The 18,150-nt window shown below is 38.6% G+C and overlaps 1 protein-coding gene across 3 annotated transcripts in view; it reads left to right on the top strand.

The window, feature by feature from the left end:
- The window catches only part of LOC138696378 (GRAM domain-containing protein 2B-like), a 787,676-nt gene that overhangs the window by 757,685 nt on the left and 11,841 nt on the right, over window positions 1-18,150 (top strand). For all 3 annotated transcript variants that reach the window (XM_069821266.1, XM_069821264.1, XM_069821265.1), the window contains exons 6-9: window positions 6,843-6,946; window positions 12,438-12,641; window positions 14,094-14,235; window positions 16,082-16,292. In XM_069821266.1, coding sequence (XP_069677367.1) covers window positions 6,843-6,946; window positions 12,438-12,641; window positions 14,094-14,235; window positions 16,082-16,292 — 661 coding nt within the window. The remainder of the gene's footprint in view (window positions 1-6,842; window positions 6,947-12,437; window positions 12,642-14,093; window positions 14,236-16,081; window positions 16,293-18,150) is intronic.

Genomic DNA, 18,150 nt, shown 5'->3' with positions numbered 1-18,150 from the left:
TTACTTTTGCGGAAAAGTTCCGAGAGATAATCTATGTCTATGTCACTACAGATCACAAATTCCATATGAGATTTCTAACGTCTTTTCTTTACAAATTCAATGTTGGCTATAAATATTAATAAATTTTAAGAAATATGAGTGATTGTAGTTAGAAGTCTGATTTACATTATAAAAAGCAAGAAGTTACATTCCTCGGCAAGATTCGAACTTTTCGATGTTTGGTTTTGTCGTCCAATACATAAGCACGGACCTATTCAATGCTTATGTTAATAACCTACAATTTAGCTGTAGCAATGTGGTGTCATAACTTGGGGTTTGTATACTTAATTAGATTTAATTTGATTAGCTTCGCAACAATTGGACTTCCTGTTACATCCTGTTATTTAAATATTTAAGTTAGAGTTGATTTATTAACTCTTACTGTGCAAGATGACCCTTATGTCAATAACTCTATATCACGTTAAATAGTCATTGTCTACACTAAAGTATTATCATCATCCCTCATTTCTCATCTTAATGGCGAACCGACGTGACATGAGACAGCGAGTTATAGCTCTAGTTGAGGCTGGATATGGGGCTAGATCTTCTAGCCGTTTGGTCGGTGTTTCTGGAAGTACAGCCGAGAGGTGGGTTCATCGTTACCAAAATTCAGGGGAGGTGGAAAATCGCCCTATTCCTGGGCGTCCCCGGATTTCTTCATTGGAAGAGGATGCTCTCTTATTCGAGGAAGTTCGACAGGACCCCTTTCGGACTGCTAACGGAATAAGAGCAGCGTCTTACTTTCCCAGTTCTTCACAGACTGTGATCACCAGGTTGAGGAACCGCGGTATTAGGAGCCGGAGGGCTGCGCAAATGGAAATATTGGGGGAAGCACAAGCTGTCGACCGTCTTGCTTCGTTACTAATCGAGTGGATTTCGATTGGAGAAATGTAATTTTCTCCGACGAAACAACCATCTCGAGTGATTACGAAAGTCCTGTCCGTGTCTATCGTGAGGATGGTCTCCCACATGATCAGTGCTATGTGCAGCGACGTGAAAGATCAGGGCGCTTTAGCATATTGTCATAGTCTAGTATATACAGTCGCGAAGCTCAATACGTAGTAAATATGCAAACATTAGATTGTTGCTCACCACTGGGATCGCTAATATCGCCTCATTACAGGCAATGCAAAATAGTACCGTCACAGTCTATTGTTTCTAGCACCCTCAAAACTCAAGCTTCGTGACTGTATTGTGATATCGTGTTGGGGTGGATGTCTTACGATGGACCTGGCGTTATAGAACGCATCGATGGCCGATTTAATACGGGAACTTACGAGCACATTCTGAAAAATACTCGTATATTCCTTCCGCCCCTAGAACGTTTTCCCGAAGGAACATTGCTGTTCCAACAGGATAACCATCCCGTGCACTATGCCGCAAGCATTCAAAGATGGTTTCAAAGTAGACCCGAGATCGAAATCATTAATTGGCCTCCGAAGTCATCTGATTTGAATGTCATCAAAAATTTATGGGCGGAATTGAAAAAGAGAAGGATAGCCACCTATGCCCACCGACGCCCTGAAATCGAGACGAATTGTGGAATCAAGTTGTTGAAACCTGGAAAGATCTCGCCGGGGATTAGAATTTATTCCACAATCTCGTGACATCCATGCCGGACCGACTTAGAGCTGTAATAGAAGCTGATGGCATATGGACAAGATTTTAAGATGACAGGTCTCTTTTTGTTTCTTGTGATTTTTGTTTGAGGAAAAATACTCTTAACTTCCAAGTAAGATTTATTTTTTTGACGAGGTTCAGCCCACTTGTAAGACCCAGAAATTGGGCATAAATTATTCATATTTTTCGACAAATTAGATAGTCTAGGAACTCTGAAGAAATTAATTACACCTCAATAAAAAAAGTTTCACCTGGGATCGAAAACGAGTCGTTTCGGTGAAGCAGTGGAACCGACACGCTACTATATAAGCTACCGAAACAAGACAGTGACAACAGCAGTCTAGAATGTAGATCCCATAGAAGGCATTTGCCATTCGGTACAGAGAAGCAATGATAGCTTGTGACCCTAGCTATGTTGTGAAATCGTGGCCTTAAATGGCTGTCTTCTTCGTGATTCTTATTTTGGTCCTTGTCCTTGTTGTGGACCTCGTCACAATTCTTGCTGTATTTCTCATGTTATGTATCATTACGTCGATATCGAGTGAACCGCGCTGTAGAACTTTAACTTCCGACGACCAAGAGTCATCTCATTCCTTTTAAGGGTAACTGTACGTGAAATCTATATAGTGTTCGTGAGATGGACTGTATACATGTATACAAAGTTTAGGGACACGATAGACCTTTGAGAAAAACCTGCCCTCTGATCTATTAATCTATTTTCACGTATTTTCGGACACATTTTCAACTTCTTTGATACTTAAAATCTTTTTGACAGGATGTTTGCCCATGTACTCCTGTATGTGTTCGGCGATATATTCTAAACTAGTGAACAGATATTGTTGACGTTCAGTGCCTGCTATTTCATCCGGGAATGATGCAAATTAAATACTGTATAATAAGTTTTATTAAAACATTAGAATGTTTCAAAAGTAACGTTCGGCGTAAGCAATGGAAAAGATTTATCTTCTGTCCACGGGATTGGGTATTTGATGTACTGTCCTGTGTTGTCTCAGCGGTGGTCCTGTGTCGTGCTTACCATACAACCAAAGAGGCCGCAATATGTGCCTGTCTAATGTTGGTCAAATGATATACTGTATCTTCTGTACATCGCACTGGGCCGCAAGTCGGTACGAAAGGAGGGAATAAAGCTTGACGATGAGAAAAAGAGAGAATGAAAGAAAACTAGCACAAAACGGCTATTTATTAGAAACTACGACACATTTTCTTGATTTCTTTTTCGTACATGAGACAAGAATATCAGATGACTGTACATAAGAAAAACTAGTTAGTTGAAAAAGTATTCCTTTAAATCGTATAATGTCTTCAGACAAACATTTTAGGCTTTTGAGTTTTATGAGCAAAATATGTCTGGCCGCGGCCTACAGTTTGCAAACCCCGGACGGGGATTCCCGTGAGTCGCCCTGACGTCGCGACACGCACGACACAGCGCCGCGACGGGCGCCGCCACGCCCCCTTCCCCAGACATATTTATAGAGCCGCTTGTACCAGGAACTGCATCAAGACGGCGGGCTGCATAACCAGCAGGCGACCATCTGATTTACTGTACTGTCATCACTTCGCTCGGGAAAGTGGAGGCAACTTTTTTTTTTGTAGGTGAGGAGCGGATTAGCGCACTCGGTAGATCGTCCGGTTACTGAACTGGAAGGGCGCAAATTCGATTCCTGGCGGAGGTGGATGATTTCTTTCTTGCCTAGAAACTTCCAGTTGTTTTCTCGTATCTAATGGTATCTCGATGAATAATAATAATAATGTTTTATTTTCGCTGGCAGAGTTAAGGCCATAAGGCCTTCTCTTCTACTCAACCAGCCTTAATCAATACAATACATAAATTTAAATTACAAATATTTTCACTACACTTAAAAGGTTCTCCAGCAATAATCTTCACTTCGCTTCGATCCTACCCAGATCATTCCAGGCTTGTAGTAAATGGAATCACGGGAGAGGATTTCTCCGAATTTTTTCAGTTTTCGCCCCCATTTTTGCTTCATTATCAAGTGATTTCTGTAGTTAAAACGACGATTAAAAATTGTCTCTTCCAGAATGAGTTATGTCTGGAGTCCAGTGCTGTATGTACCGGTTTTCTTTTTCCAGATGAAAGATAGCGGAACATGGTTTTCATTCATTTTATGCTCCTAAAGCCAATATTAAGATGCATCATACTCCCCGCCCTCCCTATGTCTCCCAAATCGTGTAGGCCTAAATATTATGATCATAGTTCTCGAAGAATATTTATACACATTGACACGGTGCAAAAACCCAATAATCTCACACCATCACGTAGACGGAAACCTGTTTAGGAGAAAGAAAACCCGAATAATAAATCCTGGTTCTCCTGGATTGGGGGATTATGTAGCAGGCTCGAAACCTCTCGCAAGCGTTACTATTATTAATCAAATGGCTACGTCAGCTTTCCATGCTGGAGACCAGAGTTCAAATTCTAGCATATCCAAGTCGAATTTGTGGCGAATAATTAACGCTGTTAGGGCAATTTTACTCAAGTTACTCCCTGCCATCATTGTACCATTTCTTCGTAATTCACAATTGAAGCGCTGGGCCGAATAACGGTCTATGTTACAATTTAAAAAAATCGAATTTTTAATGGAATAATGTTCTATATAGTCTTACACAACTGACACAAAAATTGTTTTTCAATATCTGTAACAGAGGCGCTTCTATACCATCAATTTCGTGATTGGAACAACGGTCTGTGTCACTAGTAACTTCTAGCGTATCCAGTTGTTTACATCGTATCGAGAGGTTTTGCATGGAAGTTTGTTCTCTTTACGAATACTGGGTACTTGAACTCTGTGTATCAGGTTTCGGTTCATCTATGACAGGGCTGGACACCAAGAACGGATTATACACTCTCACGGGGAGCCATATGACTTCTTTTCAACCCCTTTCTTTCCCGTCGAACACCACGCAGTGTTGATGCCGTGACGAATGAATATTAAGCGTCCCCGTTTAGAGTTTGGATTCGCTCCTGGTGCCCAGCCCTGATCTATTACATAAAATGGACGACTGCAAGACAGTGACGATTTCTACGGTAGACATTGACTGGCTAAATAAATTTAAAAAAGGATCCAGACAAATTAATATTAATAAATGGAAAAATGTGTCACGAAAGTCGCTGAGAGATAGTGGTCTTGAGTATACAACAAGGAAGACGAAGTCGCAAGTTAGTGCGAAAGATCCCCCAAGTGATATAAGGTCTTGTCTGTTATTTTTGCAGTATTTTATTAGATGTATTTTAATTTACACTTTAGCTGTGTTAGTCGATCTATGTTGTGTTTTGCCACAACAGTTTATCTTGGAATTTTATCAAGGTATTTCGTTTCAGGAACAGATTTGTAGAAATTTTTGTAAGGAGATGTGCTCACAGCTAGCTCTTGATGTCAGAAAGGAGCTGTTTAAAATGTATTACTCTCTTACAGTCAGCATTTAAAAACTGTGATTGTTATTTTCTTCATTATTAATACAATTTATACTTAACAGATAAGTCATCTGTTAGGAATATTCGGGGCAGGGGTTCAAATTCCATCCCCCAACAATTTCTCAACTGTAATATTTAATTTTCTTTATTCGTTTATTATTGTTACAACTTTAATTAATTTAATGGTGTCCCTACATCTCAATACTGCAGTTATTTTTATAATAATAGTGTTATTATTTGATCAATATTGTATGTGTATTCATAATATGACATTGAGTGTAATTTTAATAAATTACATGGTGTTAATTCATATTAATATATAGGCCTAGCATTTAAAAATAAATGTCATAATCATTTTGTTCATAATTTAACCTTTTTAGTGATTTTGTATATTTTATAATATTCTGATTGTATAAAACTGTTTATTGTCTGTATTCCCCAGTAGCATTTCTGTGGAGTTAAAAATGTTACAAACTTCTATCAAGTGTATATGACTTTCAATAACATACAATCGTATACTTCGCTTAGTGTACAAAACATATTGATGGAATAACGGTCTATGTTGCCTGTCGGATAGTAAATTTATGAGCGGAATTACGACGTAACATTTTTGGTCCTTATCACCGGCGCACTGTCAACATAAAACCATGTTCCACACAACAGCAGCTCCACGAGATGGATGTGTGAGTGTAAGTCCATCGGATCGCGAGCGAATCCTGGTGTTCCCTATTATCAGCGGATTTTTGATAGGGTGCGCCAGTCTCCCTGCTAACACTTATATCTATCTAAATCTAACTTAAACCTAAGAGTAACACTAACACCCAGGCCATATATACTAAGGTACAATTCCTAACCAAGGAAAAATCCCTTACCAGAGTCTGGAACGAACCCGAAATCTCCCAGTCAGTAGCTAGCGTTGCTAACCAGTAAATCAAGAGGTTGACAGTTCCATGAGACCTGAAGGGCAAATGTTTCACAGAGAAAGTAACAATAGAAATCCCAATAAATTACACGCCGAGGCCTGAATGTTAGGGCATGATACCATACAAGAAGGAAATATTGTTTTGGTTCCGTTAGTGACATTTTCAGCCAGTCAGTTCAGTTCTGATTCCTGGCACGAAGTATCGCTGCTTGTAAATATACAGAATGATTCAGAAGTAACTGTAGGCCTGCAAATCTTGGGGGGTGGGGGGAAGAGGTGAGTTCTCCACACCTAAACAAGGAAAAAATGTCCTATACACTGAGTCCGGAAATGTCTGGTTTATGAGTTACAATCGAATGATTACATTAAGTGCTTAGGTTTCGAGGTACAATCCAAGAACTTGTTGACTCAGTCAATTGTCCATTGAAATGATGTTATCAAAAAGACAATTTTATTCTTGCAGCTACATTGAAGGTGGCCATGATACGATGTGCCCATGCTTGCATTGTATTTCAAACATCTATGTTTTTGTCGTTGAATGTAATCTTTTAATTACTCATAAACCAGGCATTTCCGTCATATTTGCACATAACATTTATTTTTTTTTGTGTAAAAAACTCACCCCCGAAGTTTGTACAAGTATTTCTGAATCATTCTGTATAGGGTAAGCCCATATTGTTGACAAGGGGGGCGGAATGTGTTAGAAGTTAAATCTTTGAAAATACTGTAGACAATGACATTATAGACCTATATCTTTTTCAGTGTGATATTTCTTGCATACTCATTTGTTTGTTATTTCTGTTACAGACTACTCGTGTGCTCTTGTGGGGGACATCTTGCTGCAGGGTCATTTGTACATCACCAAAAACTACTTTGCTTTCTATTCCAATGTCTTTGGATACGTTACCAAGGTAATGAAATAAAACTCACGTAGAATTAAAAATCGTGATCACAAAATATTCATCTCAGAGAATCACAAAAGTTTGGTTAACCGCATACAATTCTTATATACATTTGTTTTACTCGCATGCTATTTTGTATTACTGAAACATCATTTTACAATATTTACACATCTTTGATTCACTTTAGTCCATGTGCAAAAATGCATCTTCATTCCAATATGGTTAGTTTTAATACTCCGTTCCAAAATATAGTATAAAAGCCTGCTATTTATTGTGTTTCAAAATATGGCATGGTATGCAAGCATTACAAATCTTCATTAGGTTAGTGCTAGTTATGTTGATCATTAGCCCAGGGTTTGCATTGAAGAGATCTAGGCACTGAACCTGACGCCGTAGCTTGTGTTTTCCCATGTGAGGTATTTTGCATGCATTGCTCCCTTGTTGCGTTACAAAGAATTCCATGAACTGCTACAAGGTGAGGAAAATATTTTTCAGATTTTCTTTGCTGAGTTAATTGAATGCCTAGATAACATAGTCAACCAATTTCTGAGTTTCTCGTGAAATGTTCTGGTGCTAAGTACTGGATAACATTGAAAAATTCAAGTTGGCTGCCTGCCCTTTGTACATAATGTTCCATTCATCTTTTTTGGCTGCAGAGAGAATCTAAGGGTTATCATCATAATGTTCTGTTGAATTAAAATTGTTTTCTTCTTCCAACTCGCTTGATATAGTACTTTGTTTTCTTCCTGGAACTAACATCAGCACACAACGTCCCTAGATAGTACTTTCCGCGAAATAGTTAAAGATATTTACCTTAAACTTAACTGCAGCATCCTTAATAATACACTTCTGTAAGTTATCATCTTTCTTGAACTGGAGCAGGAATTGCAGAATGGCATTACGACACTCAGCTGTCAATTGCTGCGCCTTCGGCTTCATACTTCCATATTGATTCCATAGCTTCTTCTCGAACACCAGTGTGAGTGGCCATTTGATTCCCGTTCGTAAGTGTTATGGTTTGACACCCTCCAGTACGCTGATAATGAGTCACGTTCGCACGGTGGATGCCATTCTCAATACTGTATCATCTTATACAGGGTGATTCTACTGACCATATTTATGTATAATTTTTATTTTATTTTAGTAGGTTATTTTACGACGCTTTATCAATATCTTAGGTTATTTAGCGCCTGAATGAGATGAAGGTGATAATGCCGGAGAAATGAGTCCGGGGTCCAACACCGAAAGTTATCCAGCATTTGCTCATATTGGGTTGAGGGAAAACTCCGGAAAAAACTCAACCAGGTAACTTGCCCCGACCGGGAATCGAACCCGGGTCACCTGGTTTCGCGGCCAGACACGCTAATCGTTACTCTACAAGTGTGGACTATTTATTTATATGAACTGAAAATTCAGTCTTTAGAAATTACTTATGAAAAATCACATCATTCAGAAATCTACCTTCACGGCTGTTACACTCCTCCAAGCGTAACATCAGTTCACCCACTACATGTTCACACATTTGCTGAGGAATTGTTGTCATTTCTTGCACTAATCAATTTTATACAGATTCAAACGAAAGTCCTCTTTTTAACATGCTTTGTATACTTGATCGGTGCACGTTAAAGCCGCAGCTCGTTTCCACACCGATCGCCGTGCATGACATGCCACAGACTGCCGAACGCTTGATATTTTTCTCACTTCTGATGCTCCTACGGTGACCCAGGATGCACATTAAGTTGCTGAGCTATTGAATTCAAACTTCCTCACCCAATGTTAAATAAGATTTGCACTTGGACACTGATTACTGTTGTACAGGCTACAATATGCACGAAATCGACATAGAACAGTCATGAAAGAATGGTTGTTCTCGTAAAATGTCCTTACACAAAACACACGTTGTTCACCAGTGAAGCGATCCATTGCTGCGGATTTTCCAAGGCCACTTCTATCACTGGAAGCTTGTCGCAAACTCCCCACTATAATAGATGGCGCATTATTTGAACAGCAAGAACGTATTCCTTTCTGAGTCACCCTGTACCAAAAAAAAAAAAAAAAAAAAAAAAAAAAAAAGAAAAAAAGAAAAAGAAGACCGGCTGCCATACTCTAAGTGCCCTTCGGAAGTCTTCAATAAATTGATTTCGTGAGAGATTTGCTTTGCACGTGAACGAATTTCTTCTGCAGGGATAGAGTTGCAATAATTTGTTGCCAATGTTTCGAATGATATTGATGCCTCGAATCCAAGGTCTAGAGGTAACGTGGCTGCTTGGTTACGAGTTCAAGACTGCACTCTGGTTTTCATTTTCTGTCTGTTTACAAATCAAGTGTTATAAATTTATACCAAATATATACAGTATATAATCTTCTTCTTCTATATATAGTATATAATGATTCCATTAATTTATTTAGGCCTACATTTTTGTTCCAAATAACCTTATTAATCACCTCCATAAACCGGGGAAAACTTCGTGAATCACTCTGTAGAAGGGGTAAATTAGTTGCAACATAAAAATCTTCTATCTTAATGGTTATAAATACGACCAATTTCTTTCTCATATGAACCAGGCGCTGTCCGAATCTGGACTTAGACAAATTTACGTTATAGGAAACAAGGCCATTTTTTGTATCTAAGACTACACCAAGTTTCAAAACTCATTGTCCACGCATCTGCAATAAAACTACCCACCGTGCTCGCTTGTACACCTCACTTTGGAACGGAGGGAGTAAGTAGCTTAAATTCAGTTGATAATAATTCAAATTTATGTTTGGTGTAAAGTTAATATTAAACAGTAATCCATAATGTTACGCAAAGAACATTTTAAATTTGATCGAGTTCAAACCAAATCCTTAAAATTGTCGAATAAAGATGCACTGTTAGTCTAGTGATAGTGCATTGGCTTCTAGGCCAGAAACTTGGGACTTGAGTTTAAATCCCGGTGAAGTCAATTGCAATTTGTTGGACAATTACGGTATACAGGGTGTTTAAAAAATACGGGGCATAATTTCAGGTATGTATTTCCCACGTGTAGACAATCAAAATAGTTCATTACAACATGTGTCCGGAAATGCTTTATTTCCGAGTTATGGCCTTCACAACATTGAAATTCACCGGAACGTTTTTCTTTCCGCAGGTCGTTACCGTCATAGGAGACATTAAGAGGGCACTCTGACAGTTCATTCCGAGGCGAAGGTTACATTCAGTGTTGTGTAGGCGTTAGACTGTGCGACATGTTTTCAAATCAAGAGCTGGCAGAGATACACTTCATGTACGGTAAAGCGGACGGCAATGCTGCCCTGGCTCGTCGTTTGTACCAGGAGAGGTACTCACAGCGACAATGTCTAGATCGGAAGACATTTGTACGTCTCCATTACCGTCTGTGCGAGTATGGAAAATTTAACTCTCCTGGTTTGGGAAGGGGACGACCAAGATCTACAACTCCAGAAGTACAGGAGGAGATTCTGGAGGCTGTGAACATGACTCCTTCTATCAGCACACAAAGGGTAGCGTTGCAAGTCATTGTTCCTCATACGACTGTCTGGAGACTGTTGAAAGAGTATCAATTGTATCCTTATCATTTGCAACGTGTACTGGCCCTGTCACCAGCAGATTACCCTGCACGAGTTAGATTCTGTCAGTGGTTCTTACAGCAGTGTGGTGTAAATCCGAACTTTCCTGCCTTAGTATTATTTACAGTTGAAGCACAGTTCACACGAGATGGCATAACAAATTTCTACATTCAGCATGTATGGGCGTATGAAAACCCACGTGCAACTGTTCCATCTCATCACCAGGTGCGGTTCTCCCTCAACATGTGGGCTGGTATCATTGGTGATCGATTAGTTGGACCCCATGTACTTGTAAACAGACTTACGGGGCAGGCGTACACAAACTTCCTGGAAAACACCATACCTCATGTTTTAGAAGACACTCCACTGATCAATAGTCAACACATTCACTTCTTGCATGATGGCGCTCCTGCACACTTCAGTCGTACGTCTCGCCGGTACTTGGATCGAAGGTTTCCTGATCGATGGATAGGTAGAGGTGGCCCAATTGCTTGGCCTCCACGCTCAACTGATCTGAACCCTCTCGATTTCTACTTGTGGGGCCATTTAAAATCATTGGTTTATTTGTCTCTGGTGCCTGATTTGTAATCCCTTCGGAATCGAATTGTGGCATGTTCTGAGGACATACGCAATACTCCTGGAGTTTGGGATCGTGTTCGCAGGTCAATGAGACATCGATGTGAGGTCTGTATTCAAGCAGGAGGTGGACATTTTGAACATCTTCTGTAATGACAACGACCTGCGGAAAGAAAAATGTTCCGGTGAATTTCAATGTTGTGAAGGCCATAACTCGGAAATGAAGCATTTCCGGACACATGTTGTAATGAACTACTGTATTTTGATTGTCTACATGTGGGAAATACATACCTGAAATTATGCCCCGTATTTTTGAAACACCCTATATATACACAGAGTTCTTATTAGAGAGTATCGTTGCACCATTGATATCTATTATCATTATCACTACCACCAACACTACAATCATCATCAACATAATTATCATAATCGCCATGCATATGCATCAAAAGGCAAATTCACACTGCACTGGAATGCAGCCATAGATATGACAAAATTATGTATAACTGCACACGCAAGGAAATATTCTAATGTAGTGGTTTAAATACGTCTAGTAAAGTACATGTATGAAACGAAATACAGTTTAAGTAAAATAAACACTTTTTATTACACGCAATATTGTATTACTCTAATTAATACACCTCTTGAAGGTCCAAAAAATTACATTTCTATGATAATTAAGCCTAACGATCTCAGAAACAACTGACGTTCCTTTTTCTGTAGCAAGATTGCAACATATATTTCATATAATAAATTTATTCAAATGCTCAATCATTTGATTTATCAATTTGCAAATTTATTATTTGCTAATACATCTTGAAAAAGATATTCATGAACATTTTTGCCTGTACGGCATCATCAGATGTTCAGAAGTTTGACGAAATCTAAACATAAGTTCATTAAGTTGTACACAGTAATATGCATAACAGTGGTTGAATGATCAATCATGAGTTTTATGTAATGAAAAATTGTTATGCATATTACTGTGTACAACTTAATGAACTTATGTTTAGATTTCGTCAAACTTTTGAACATCTGATGATGCCGTACAGGCGAAAACGTTCATGATTATCTTTTTTAAGATGTATTAGCAAATAATAAATCATATGATTGAGCATTTGAATAAATTTATTATCTTGATTAGATTTATCTGAAAATCAAAAATGAATTGTAAAATATATTTCATAGTTATTTTCTTGAAATATTAATATGTACGTAAATAAACTGTATTTAGTCACAATTATTCTGGTAACATTTAAGGGACAGTTCAGCATTTAAATAAGTAACGAGATATTAATTCAAAAATGCACATAATATGAGAATTAGGTGTATAACTCTATTTCTTGTGTCCTTGCAGTTACTTATCCCAACAGTGTCTGTACTTAAGATCAGCAAAGAGAAGACAGCACGCATAATCCCCAATGCAGTGGGCGTGGCGACAGAGGACGACAAGCACGTGTTCTGTTCATTGCTGTCGCGGGATTCCACGTACAGACTCATGGTGCAGGTGTGGAAGACGGCCATGAGTCCTGGACCACAGAACACCCTGCCCATCACACAGGTACATACACACAGGGAAGAGGAAGAGGGTCAGACTATCCAGCAGTAAAACTGCACCAAAGTTGCTTTGTCCACCGCAAATCTTGTAAGAACTGTCAAAGGTGAAATGCCGTCTCCTGTTGTGAGAAGCTGACAGTTGACTGGCGAACTACAGCGAAGACCCACTGAGAGAAATGAGAGAAGTGGGGAGGGAGTGAAGTTCAGTGAAGACGGATTTAGTAGAGTAATGAGCAGAATGGACTGACAGAATAAAGTGGAGTGGAGCAGGCAGTCAACGAATGAGTGGAATGGATAAGTGAATAGGAAACGATTGAAGTGAATTAATGGCATGAATGAGGGAATAAGTGAATAGTGTGAATGAGGGAGATTGCGATTGAAGTGACGATAATGTGAAAGAAAAAATGAGTGAAGGAGAATTAACTGAGAGATTGTACGAGTGTAATGAGTAGAATTAATGAGTAAGTGAAGTGAATGGAAGAGTGTGACAGTGGAATGAGTGAAGTGAATGTAAAATTGACAGAGTGAATTAGCAGTATGAAGTAGAACAACGGAGTGAAATATATTTAAATACTAGTGAGAATAAATGTGCGTGGAATGAGTAACTGATTGAATGAAAGTAGTAGACTGAATGATTAGCTGTGAGTGAAAGTAGTAGACTAAATGATTAGCTGTGAGTGAAAGTAGTAGACTGAACGATTAGCTGTGAGTGAAAGTAGTAGACTGAATGATTAGTATGAGGGAATTAGTAGACTGAATGATTAGCTGTGAGGAAAAATTAGTGACTGAATGATTAGCTGTGAGGGAAAGTAGTAGACTGAATGATTAGCTGTGAGGGAAAGTAGTATATTGAATGATTAGCTATGAGTGAAAGTAGTGGAAGTAGTAGAACAAATAAGTGTGTGAGTGAAAATAGTAGAACGAATGAGTGTGTGAGTGGAAGTAGTAAACTGAATGATTGGCTGTAAGTGGAAGTAATAAAATGAATGATCGGCTGTATGAGTGGCAGTAGTAGAACAAATTAGTGTAAATGGAATGAATGATAGAAAGCAGAAGAGTAACTTTGTGAGTGAAATACTTAAGTGAATGGTTGTGAATGTAAATAATAGTTGAGTGAGTGGAAGTACTCGAGTGAATGAGTGTGAGTGAAATGAGTGATTGGGTGAAAGTAATGTGAATGTGAGTGAAGTAAAGCGAAAGACTGTAAATGGAATGAGAGTGAATAAATGTGAGTGAAGTGGCCGAGTTACTGAGTGAATGAATTATGAGCGAAATGAATGAGTTGCGTTGAGTGAATAAGAGAATGAATAGTTGAGTGAAGGAGTGGATATGCGAGATTTGGCGTGCGTGTGTAAATGAAATGTAGTGTGTGAGTGGGGTGGAATGGAGCGTGGAAACGGAGAAAATATGAAACCAAAGAGAAATGAGTGATTTGAAATGTGTGTTTGTTGTACAGGAGATGAAAGATGAGGTGGACTCTGCCAGCGGGGACATCCACCCTAATGAAGAAGATGACGACTCCTCCTCAGTGTCAGGCAGTGAGCGCTCTTGCCCTCCCACACCCATCGACAGTCACACAGACGTCAGCCACTCAGAAGGTACAATAGTACACCCAACATATTTGCCTCATTCCAGGGAATATATTTTATCCAGAAGTCCGATGTGTTAATGTTCTTGGGGTTATGATACTATGCAGTAAATTCAGTTGCACGAATAATTAAAATTCCACAAATATAAATAAATTCTAATAGCCATAAACAATAAATTAGTAGCTGGTAATAAAATTACTCTATGTTTGGTAAAATTTCCGCCATAAAACTAAGGAGCTTGTTATGATCGAAAGAAGTGCTGCATCTCCAGTGCTTTAGACGTTTAGAGGGTAGTGAAGACAGCCTGCTTTGGGAGGATGACAAACTGATTTTAATGATGATTTGGATTTCAACTTGAACATGGTTTCGGAGACTTGAGATTCTGAAGATGGAAGTGGGATAGAATGTGATGTGTAGACAAAAATACCACTTTTTATATTTTCACTGTTACGATAATTAATTAATTGAAATTAAATATCATAATATGAAAATCAATAAAGAAAAAAACTAAAATTATGGCCTTCTGCCTAGCAAAATATGTTTATATTCAAAAATATTAGAAAGAGTAAATTATTTTACATATCTCGGATACACATTATCTTTTTTCAATGAAGTAGACATTTCACAGAAAATTTGTAAATACACCAAAACAATGGGAATAATTAACAACATTATGAAACCTTCCCTAGTACAAAAACATACTAGAATTCGCCATACAAGACCTTGGCGAGACCTGTACTTTGTTACGGCAGTGAGGCATGGACATTGAGGAAGAAAGACGAAAGCAGAATAACAGCTAATGAAATGAAATTTATGAGATATACAGCGGGATATACGAAATGGGATCACAAACGCAATGAAGATGTAATGGAAAAATTACAACTAGAACCTGTAATTAATCACGTAAAACATCATCGGAACAACTGGATAAATCATCTGCATCGCATGCATAGAGATAGAATCCCAAAAGTCATGCTCCACTATTGTCCAAATGGAAAGAGATCTCTCAGTCGTTCAAAAAAGTGCTGGATTGAAAATTCAACTGTGAGATCGTAGCAGGCCATATATGGCCTAATACTTGAGGAAGAAGAAGAAGAAGAAGAAGAAGAAGAAGAAGAAGAAGAAGAAGAAGAAGAAGAGGAAGAAGAAGAAGAAGACTGTTACAATAGGCCTTCTGTGTGTATATTTGGCATGGGAGGGTGCTATATTTTATGAAGTGTTATAATAGAGTAAGTTCACTATATTTCGAGCAAAGCTAAAAATTTGCTCACCTCATTTCTCCAGTAATTCGTTACTGATGAGGAGGAACTGGATTTATGAATTTCTGCTGTCAGTGAATTGCACACAAATGGTGGAATAATAAGTGGCCCATCATATTCTTGATCTTCCACATACACATATATTGACCTCCCTTCCAAACGGCCTAATGAAGTCAAAAGATGCGAGCCTTTTATTATGAGTAGTTCGTGAAATCATACATCAACTAGGTAAAAAAAAAAAAGGTAAAGTTATCCCCGTAACATGCCATGAAGGCATTTGAGGGGCATGGAGGTAGAGCTCCATGCTATCCATGACCTCGGCACTAGAATGAGGTGGTGTGGTTGGCACCACGCCCTGACCGCCTTCTACCCCCGGGAAAGACCCAGTACTCAATTTTATAGGAGGCTGAGTGAACCTCAGGGCCGTTCTGAAAGTTTGGCAACGAGAAAGAATCCTGTTACTGCCTGGGATCGAACCTGGACCTTCCAGTCCGTAGCCAGCTGCTTCAACTAGACTGTCATTAAATAATATTACATACCAAGTATTATCAAGACTTGTCCTACATTGAGCTCAGGTTTGTATTGTGTGTCTTTAGGTTATCCATCGAAGCTCCCGAATGGCAACGTGGGCACAGCAGATAAACCAGCACGCCTCGCAACCTCCTCGTCCCTTCTGCCAAGGCCCACGCTCATCCTCATCGTTTCCACAGGCCTGCTGGTTCTCCTATTCCTGTCTGCTGCATTTCTCCTATACCGCATCGGCCGGATACACACACAATTTGCAGAGAATCCCCTCCTCACTGGAAGGTAAGTCTGCAGCCCAAATTTAACGTACACACAGACATGCACGCACAAATGCGCAAGCCTGTTACATGTTTGTAAGCTTACACGCATGCACGCGCACACACATACATACACCATATAGGCACAGTCTAGTATATACAGTCGCGAAGCTCAATACGTAGTAAATATGCAAACATTAGATAGTTGCTCACAACTAGGATCGCTAATATCGCCTCATTACAGGCAATGCAAAATAGTACCGTCACAGTTTCTAGCACCCTCAAAACTAAAGCTTCGTGACTGTATATAGTAGACTATGATATAGGCCTACTCTATGTATGGTACTTTACATGCCGGTGTATAAAAAGTACCTACAGATACAAGCCATAAAGACCCAATAGCGACAAGAAGATATAGCTCTTGTGTTTTCAGAAATGATGTATCACATAATTCACCCAATAGAACAAGTGTCTACAGACTGAAAGTGAAGAAATCCAAGCATAACTTCTTTTTTAGATGAATGCAGAAGATGTTTTTTTCTTTGAGAGTACAGCAAGCGAATTGTGTTACTGACTATCCATCCCTCATAATACCTACTTTGAGTTCTTTGGTTTTCATAGCTTCTATATGGGACACAAGTCTCTCACAAAAATAATATATACAATAGAACCTCTATTATCCGTGGTAATGAAAGGGGTGAACTGAATGGTTAATCGAAAAAATCGGATAATCCATACTGATACCACAAAAGATTTTCATAAATTAAGTGCATAACACATAGGCCTAATTTTCTCCATGGTCTTGTGTTTAACATGCTAGTTAGAGGATCAGAAGTTAACTAATTTAAATCTGGTTTTAGGGCCAAGGGAATTCCTTGTGATGGTTGTCTACTGTATGAATATATAGGAATAGAGGTCTCGTGTTGTAGATTTACATAGGTACTCGTACTTTATACACTTCACTCTCGTTTTTTTTTTTTATTATTATTATTAAATAGCACACAGCTGTAACGTCAATCTCATATTCTGATTCGAATGAAATAAACTTTCTGCTTTCCCAACCTCTAAATTATTTGCGCTTTTTTTCGTTTCTTTCGACACCAACGGAAGACATTTTACATAATATAAGTTATACAGTACGGCTACGGTACTTCAACAGTAGGACAAGGATTCAACGGTAGATGGATTTTACAATTGTGTGGAAGTTTTTGGGGTCATTACATTGAAAGCAGATAATGACTAATTTATAATAGGACTTCATACTTTGTTCTGCAGCAAAAAAAAAAAAAAGAGAGAGGGAGAGAGAGACAGTTGGATAATCCGCTGATCAGTTAATAGGGTGCCGGATAATCAGGGTTCTACTGTAATGTAAATCACTCATACTTAATTCATAAAGAATATAAATGGTGACTGATACGTAAATTTGCGTTAAACTAATTATGTAGGATTTTGCATAAGGAGACTCATGTTGAACTGAAGTCACAGAAATGCACCTGAGTACATGACACATGCCAAAAATTGTGTGGCAGTGGATATTTTAATGTTCTTAATTTATCTCTTAAACGCCTAGTATTTCACTTAGTTACCACTGAAGATCTGAGGCATATTTTAATATGTTACAAATCTTACTCCCAATTGAACATCTCTGAAAGAAAATGCTCAAGAACAATTCATTTGAACAAATGTTAGAGCACATTGTCACTTTGTGCTTTTTTGTGTCATTTTATTATTTTAAAACTCTTGATGTTTATGTCTTTACAGTTGACTCCCGATAATTCCCGTGCGATTAATTCGATTTGTGGGTAATTCGTGATCCTTTTGGAGAGGGTGAGGAGTGAAGTAACGTTGTCATTTCTGTTTTTACTCGATTTACGCTCCCTCTT

This window comes from Periplaneta americana, chromosome 3, assembly GCF_040183065.1.
Source record: "Periplaneta americana isolate PAMFEO1 chromosome 3, P.americana_PAMFEO1_priV1, whole genome shotgun sequence".
In the NCBI taxonomy this organism is placed as follows: Eukaryota; Metazoa; Arthropoda; class Insecta; order Blattodea; family Blattidae; genus Periplaneta; species Periplaneta americana.
This window is presented reverse-complemented; position numbering and strand designations above follow the sequence as displayed.